Genomic DNA, 8,118 nt, shown 5'->3' with positions numbered 1-8,118 from the left:
AAAATTTCGATGTAGCCACTACCAAACATTGACCATAAAACAGTTTCGAACTATTTACTTTAAAAAAAGAAACCAACCGATTATTTTACTCACAACTCAATATTATTAATAAAATTATATACCTTATTTCAGTTATTGCAATAATATAGTTTTTATGCAACAGGGAAATCACACATATGAAAATATTATTCATGCATTTGATTTACTGAGATAATTCTCTTTGGGAAAAACCAGGAATTCACCACATTTAATTAAATGTGCATATTAGATAGTTACTATATGTTTGCTGGTATATATTATACCGCGTCGACCGGTAATTCGGAACTCCCAACCGTTTTATTACTAATTACAGTAGCAAAAGGAATACAAATATTAAATAATAAGAGGAATTTAGAATGAACTTCAGCCAGAGTTCAGGATTATCTACTATTACGGAGAAACCAAGGAGATACAAACATTAAATATAAATAGAGAAAATTGATTGATGAACACTAACGAACACGGAACAAATGATAAAAAACCAATATGGAAAAATATTGAAAAAGGAAATATAAAATAATTAACGTAAAACTGAACGATGTCTCTTTATGGGGTATCAAACCAATCCTATGTTCAATATTGATAGACCATTTTTTTAACATTTATGTCCATTAAAAAAACTATCCTGCAAATTCTTTAAAATTCGTCTTGAACCTGAAATTGATCTGGCTGAATCTGAAAATCTGCTCAAAGGGCAATATATATGATGATACATATTGTCAATTCAAAATTATTTTGTACACACGTCATCTAAATTTGTGACGTCAAAACGTCGCAATATTACCCTATCAACTCTGAGTTTTAGTTCAGTTTGGATTTGATATACAACAAAATTCTAATCTAAATAAAATAATTAAACAAAAATACTGTTATCAAATATAATTTATTTTAAGATTATAGTAAATGCATATATTATCAAAGGACTTAAAACTACAATTAAGTACACAGCTATAGTTTGTAGGTTAGGGTTGTGTTTGATTATATTTACATTGAACTCTTTTCCATAAAACCTATGAGTTAAAGTTCTAGGCGCTTTTGTAGTTGTATCCCCTGGAGGTCTAATATATCTATTGAACAATGGTATATCCATGTAATATATTTTATTTTCATTAGAAAGCTTATTTGCCTTTTACGCTTAGTTCTTGTGTCCTTCGGTGTAGTGTTTCCTTGTAAAAACATTTTGATATCACTGTATTTCTACATCGTTTGTTCTGTTAATACATGTATACATATTTCTTGATATAACTAACTTTAATCACTGCATTCTCCTTAATGCATATGATACATCTGCAAACCAGTTACTATTCTTTCTCTCCTGACACTTTTAACTAAATACTCATATATAATATGAACAATTACACACATATTTCTGCATATAAATCTTTTACACTCTACAATAAGATTTGCTACAGTAATAATATTAATTAATATACTCACCATTACTTATTTCCATTCTCATCACCCTGTCTTAGAAACTGTAGCATTGAATCACATAATGTCCAGAAAGTTTCATTCAAGCGAATGTGAAGCCATTAATTTCCAATCTAACTAACGTTTGTTCACGTTTCTATCATTTGTCAATTTCTTCTTCAATGTTTCTTATCAAGTTCTTCCAAACCGAAGGTGTTATTAACCATTCCTGTTTTCATAGCGAAGTACAATATATCTGAAATTAATTAATTTTAATGCAATAAATTATTAATAAATGTTATGACTAATAAAACCTAATGTTGTTTTACCAATATTTACCTTTTCCATCAACTGTTGTTGACATAACACTGTTTTTATTATCATCTTGCGATAAGTGACCATTGGGTATATTGATCCTATTCTGAATATCCATGTCTCATCTAAATACATAAACTGAAATAACAGTTCTTTCTTCATTTTATTATAAGCTTATAAAAAATATATTTTTTTAAAAGCAATATTCGTAAGTTCCATTCAACCATCTCGATACTTTTCAGACTAGCAGTTTCCTTTGGAATAATTGAATTAAATTATGTTTATATTGAAAAACCACTCACTGTTTTTATACATTTCATAAATTAATCTCTGATGGAGCTAACATCAAGCTGATCTTGATTTGCTAAAAAATATGTTCAATAAAAATAGCAGCAAATTAATATTTGACAGTAAAAATGCTTACCCTTATTTTTATTTGTTGAGCATTTTATTGACACGAATATTGTTGCCACTTATTTTTGGAGGATTGACACTGTCCAGCTGATACCCTAGTTAGATTCAAGTTGTTATTAGATCCAATATGACTAAAATAGAATAAACTTAATCCCTAGGAAGATTTACATTTTTGTTGCCATCCCCAAATCTTCAAGTTATAATTCTGACAAATAATATCTAATGAAAGTATATAATATGTGCTACAACGCCACTCAGTGCATGCTGGTTTAAATGCCTTTTTTCGTTATATATTTCAAAATCATCTTGTTTCCGTTTATAGATTTTCATCAGCAAGTAAGATTGCGCAAGTATATTAATTTTATTTAAATTAATTGTTCAAATTACTTCTTTACAACCACTATTCAGGATATAGATTCAGCATGATTCAATCATAGTACGATTTTTATTAGGAAACTAGCGGTTTACCGCTTTAGAGTATTAAATATTGAAGTACTAAACTATTAAGACCAAGAGTATATACATTGCATTCACTGATAATCATCAACAACAAAAAACCCTTCATGTACCAATGTTATAAAATAATAGAAACTCTATGGATAGTTTGAAATTTGTTGCACAATCATGACACATGTACAATATACAATATACCTGTATTGTTGTGTAATGTTAAATAAAATTGCATGAAAATCATAAAATAACAGGTAGAGAGTTAAGATTAATTCATACTTTATGTAAAACTATATTAAAAAGTATACGTAACGACTTTGAGAGGGTTCTTTGCTTTAAAGAAAATTATTTTGGGTAGGTATCCTAATAAATATATTGGATTAAGGCCACTTAACTAATATAGTTTGGATTTTTTTAGAATATTAGAGCTCATGGATTCAGGAGTTACAAGAAGTATATATGAAAAAAAACTTTTTTTTATTATGAAGTATGAATGTCAGGGCGTTTTAGGTAATTTTTTACTAACAAGGAATTTATTAATAAGAGTTGAGAAATTGTAACTTGACTATATACCTTTGGTTCCAGATGTTCCTTATGATATGATTTAACTTTTGAAAAAAGAGAAATTAATTGTGATTTTTGTTTGCATTCAGTTGTGAGTAATTCAGTATATTGACAAGTTGAGACTGATTTCATAGAGGAAAGGCACCATATTTCAATAATAATGTTTTATTATATTGTTCCAAAGATTTATTTTGAGCTATTGGTTTTATTTTATTAAAAAGCTATTATATTCTTGTCTCGAATAAAGCGCATTACATCTCATGTATCCCTTTATGTTTCCAGGGGCATAAAAACAATTAGTGCCTACGATTTCATGGGCACAGTGAACTAATTTGTACTCTCTGTATGAAGGTACAAAATTTAACATCGATTAAAACCAAATTTGCGACATCCTACTAAATTTGTTTTCCTTGAACATCGATTATAAAATATTTTTAGACAATTACTTCTTTTAAGTAAAAGCTCATCTTTGTTATATTGTTTGGTCCTTTAATTTATCAGTGGCCAAAAAAATATCAAGGCAAACAAATAGCCTTCGGTAAGATTAGGGCACTTTATTCTCTACACCACCAAAAGAGTTTCCATATAAATTCATGATGTAGGACCGGCCGGAAATTCCCAACATCCCTCAAGAATTTCATTTTCCCGTCTCTTTCTTTTTTTTGTTCGTTAAACGTATTAAAACGGTTTCGGCTCCGCCACTAAAGCTTCATAACAAGCACATATCAATTTGCATGATATTATGATGTCTACCACCAAAATATAGTCTTTCCGATAAAATAGCCAATGCACGTTAAAGATGACGTCGAATATATTACCAAAGGCAGTTTGTAAAAACGTAAATTTCATACACTGGGACTATATTGATCTTTCTCATTTTGCTTATTAGCATTACTCTAAATAAAAAGAGACAGAATGCTGTCTGAAGCGTCGGAACATGTAATAAAAAAAATTAAAACAATGGTAATAATTGAAGGATATAAACCAGCATGTGTCTTATAAAGATAAGTATTGGTACTGATATTGCAGCTTATATTAAGTTAGTTTTAGTTTTTATAGTTAGTTTTTTAATTAGTTTTTTCTATATAAATACTGTTTAACATAATTATTTCAGAGAAAACTGTTAATCAGGTAAGTATATAAGTATAAATGTAGTTTCTAACATAATACTATTTTTGAAAGCATGTAATAAAAATACGGAAAATGTTTTATTTAAATTTATATATCTAGACGAAGACATGGATAAAATGGAACATTGAGCCACTCTAGCAAAAATGCTAATAAAGAGTGTAAGGGCAACAAAAGTTGATGGAAAAAGGTAAAAATACGAATAACACAGATTTTGTTACTCATAATGTTTTTTAATAATCAAATCGCAGATTCATTTTTGTCCATGATGGAAACAAGCAAGGCTTTATTCATGGAGCTAAGTTAGTTTTTTCACTCGTTAAATATAAATTAAAGGTTTACGTTTTCTGTGATTTATTTTTTAGAAACAAGCCCGTAAAGATTCTAGAAAGAATCATTATCCACAATAACACCTATGATTTAGATAAATACCATCAGATAGACAGATAAAGAAATTAACAGATGAAGGAATCATTAACAAGTGATAATTATCAAAATTAACAACTTATTATATATGTTAGTTTGTAATCAGATTATGTAATTCCCACCATTAATGACATGAACAAATCGACCCGAAATTCGTATCAAAGGTTGAGTTGGATTTCTTACGTATACAGAAATTAGTCAATTCATATAATTATTCAACTAAAATGCGTAGATCGTGGTTAAAGATGATTTTTCGGTTAAATTAGAGATTATAATGAACACTCATTTTGATAACAAAATCTACTATTTTGTAGCACATAATACAACGCTATAACTTGCTATAAGTTGGTAACAGTGACTAAATAATAAACGATCAAAAGAGTTAAAAATAACTGTATAAGTAACTACGTCATTGAACAATCAAATGCTAGTAATGTTGACCATTCCTGACGTAGATGGTGCAGGCAACTAGAAATTTAAATAAACTGATTTTACAGAACATACCAGTTCAATATTTTGATAATACATGAGGAAAAAGCAATATATAAAAGGCTAGAAGATGAAAGGCTAAACACCTCGACATTCTAATCTAATGAAGGTGAATCTGAGGGAATCTAATCATAAAAGATGGATAATTAGACTTACTGCTCCTAAATAAATTGCAAAGAATATATCAGATAACACTAACTGTAGTATACGCTAAGAAGGAGTTTCTTTGAGAATATATTTTAAATTCCGTATCTAAATAAGAAAGCTACGAAATGAAGACTCATCATCTTATACGTCTATTTCCTTTTTGTTTGTAATTTCTAAATTATTAGCAATAAATCTATTTAAATGGCTTCCATTAAAAGAAGATAACATAATTTCAGCAAATTAATATAATTGTTATTATATATTTTAAAGTCTCCTTTTTACCAACTAAGGTTTATCTGGATTGAACCTACTGTTAACTGGTCAGTGACCAACTAAGAGACTATTCCAGAAGACTCCGTGTCTTACTTAGCCTAGTCACTGGCGTGGCTGGTATAGTTTTTCCTTGTCGGATTTTCCATTGTTGCCTGTAGATACATTTACAATTACAATCACATACATAAAGTATATCCATGCCTGAGTTGGCGGCTGCATATCAATTTTGTTTCAAGTAAAAATATGCAACTATATACAAATTCATAAAATTCTGGATTTGTATATAGTTGATGTCAGGTTTAAATTAAGCAAAATGTTACCCAGATAGTCTTTGTAGATGTAATTAGTATTGGATTAAACCTATTTGATGTGCCAAGAAATCCATGATTAATCCATAACTAATATGTGGAGCTGATTCCCTAAGTGTGATGAATTAATCAATTGCTTAATTTGCTTGCTGGCTAATTCAACATTGGTGGCAATGATTTAGCTTATTTAATTTTATTTTTAATTTTATCGTCGATAATATAGGGTGTGGCAAAAGTCCCGCTACCATTTTGATTTGATATAGTTTCGCTTTAACCATTGTGTTGTGTAGACGTCCAAATTTTATTATGGATAAATATACGCCACAAGAACGAGCAGAAATAGTGACAATATTTATTGAAAATAGTTGTTTCATTATTGACACTCAGTGAAAATTGCGTCAGCAGTGCCCTTTTGTGGACTTTTGCCCCACCCTATATTGTTTATCATCTTTTTAATTGAAAGTCTTGTGTCGTTACAAAGACACGACAATTTCTAATATCAAAACGTACAATGAAATACAAGTGAATATAAGTGATTCATTGCGAATATAAGAAAAAAACATATATTTAATAAATATTTTTATTTATACGTAAAACAGTTAGCGTCAACATTTATTCAGGCCAGTCAGTTTTCATGTTACTTAATACATAACAATATTTTAATAAATATATAATACAAAGAAATGTATTAAGAGTGAGGACGCTTATTTACAGGAACATTTACAACCGCTCTGTATCCAGAATATGTCATAATCCAGCGTATAATTTTCATAAACCATCAAGTTAACTTTGGTGTACTGTTGTTGGCATTGTGATTTGAATACTGTGTTGCAATAGCTCGAGTCATTTTCTCTACGGTTATAAAAAGAATCATGAAGTATACGTTAGCATAGTTTGAACGTCAAAACTTACTGGCAAGTATGTGTCACGAACCATGATGAGTATTTATCGGTATTGACGATATATTTCCAATGATTTGCTGTATTTCTCATGATTTTCGGGTATCTCGGACGATCAGAGCTCCTAGAAAAAGAATCAATTTTAATTAGCTATTAAAACAGACACAAAGGAATTTTTTAAAGGAAACACATCTGAAACAAAACGAATATTAATTTACCTGCAAATATTTTCTTCTGTCACTGCAGTTTTAGACTCCAAGACGATTTCAAAAGAGTCTCTGGAGCTGTTCATCAGCGTTTCGAATATAGATCGTGGTGATCTCAAAAGGTTTTCGATGATATTTTGTGGATAATAGAAATCTCCCGTCTCACAAATGTTATCTTCACATTTCTGATATTCGTCCATGTAAATCGGCCGTATGTCGCGCAATGTTGTTTCGTTTACTATTTTGATTGATTTGGTTTGGTATCTAACCTGAATTAAATATAATCCAGATTGTACTATCGACATACGTGATATTCTGTCATTACTTACCGATGCCGCAGAAACATATACATTTTCCTGTAGTATTGTTAAAATACCTAAGAGAACGTATTTTAAAGCCATGCTTTCTGCTGTGGTATATCACTGAATATGAAGATTACTTGGCGAGTGTTCGGTTTATATACAATCAATCGGTTTACCAAATTCCGACAATATTAATTATTAAAAAACCGCAAAATATACGATTTAGTTAGTTTCGTTAGTTTAGTTTATACCAAACGGTATTTCCCGATTGATTTGTTGTGATTGGTTCATATGAAATTGAACCAGAGCCAATCATTTGCCAGCAAATCAGGTCGGACATCCCATAAGTTAGCTTCGAAATTATATATATTATATGCTGGTTTTTCACAACAGAGGGTGTTTAATTTTGAAGAATCTACCGGATTTATTTTAATTTAAACTTTTAAATTACTATTTCACATAATTAAAAATTAAATGCAATAGCTGCCAAAGGGCTAATGTTTTTTGTAAAGTATTGAAAATAAATTTTTAATGAAGATTTTTTCAGTTACATATTACATTAATATAATCATAATTTATAAGTTAATTTATTATTATTGTTCTGTTGTATTTGTATCAATACACATGTAAGACGAATACGTCAATATGCAAATTAAATTATACTATTTGAGATGAAGTTAAGGGCAAACATATAAACACTCTTTAAGCTCTTGTGGTTTGATTCAAAATATTGGATTAATTTCGTAAA

At 29.3% G+C, this 8,118-nt stretch overlaps 1 protein-coding gene across 1 annotated transcript; it reads right to left on the bottom strand.

Moving 5' to 3' along the window:
- Window positions 1-6,558: 6,558 nt before the first annotated feature.
- Window positions 6,559-7,496, bottom strand: LOC143196546 (uncharacterized). The gene is made up of 4 exons (XM_076404293.1): window positions 7,398-7,496; window positions 7,081-7,337; window positions 6,876-6,986; window positions 6,559-6,815 (listed from the first exon to the last, which is right to left on the bottom strand). The coding sequence occupies exons 1-4, from the start codon at window positions 7,467-7,469 to the stop codon at window positions 6,668-6,670; spliced, it is 588 nt and encodes a 195-aa protein (XP_076260408.1). The 5' UTR covers window positions 7,470-7,496; the 3' UTR covers window positions 6,559-6,667.
- Window positions 7,497-8,118: the final 622 nt, after the last annotated feature.

The sequence above is a fragment of the Rhynchophorus ferrugineus genome, unplaced genomic scaffold, assembly GCF_030347505.1.
Source record: "Rhynchophorus ferrugineus isolate W39M unplaced genomic scaffold, kcgeb_rfMv2 rfM4, whole genome shotgun sequence".
Lineage (NCBI taxonomy): Eukaryota > Metazoa > Arthropoda > Insecta > Coleoptera > Curculionidae > Rhynchophorus > Rhynchophorus ferrugineus.
The sequence above is the reverse complement of the archived record's forward strand: the minus strand, read 5'-3'. Positions and strand labels throughout refer to the sequence as shown.

Bases quoted from the DNA above. Each gene is read 5' to 3' on its own strand.
- LOC143196546 (XM_076404293.1), bottom strand. From the start codon at position 7,469: ATGGCTTTAAAATACGTTCTCTTAGGTATTTTAACAATACTACAGGAA. The intron at 7,338-7,397 runs GTAAGTAATGAC...TATTTAATTCAG, and splicing joins TATATGTTTCTGCGGCATCG to GTTAGATACCAAACCAAATC. The intron at 6,816-6,875 runs GTAAGTTTTGAC...TTATAACCGTAG, and splicing joins TTCGTGACACATACTTGCCA to AGAAAATGACTCGAGCTATT.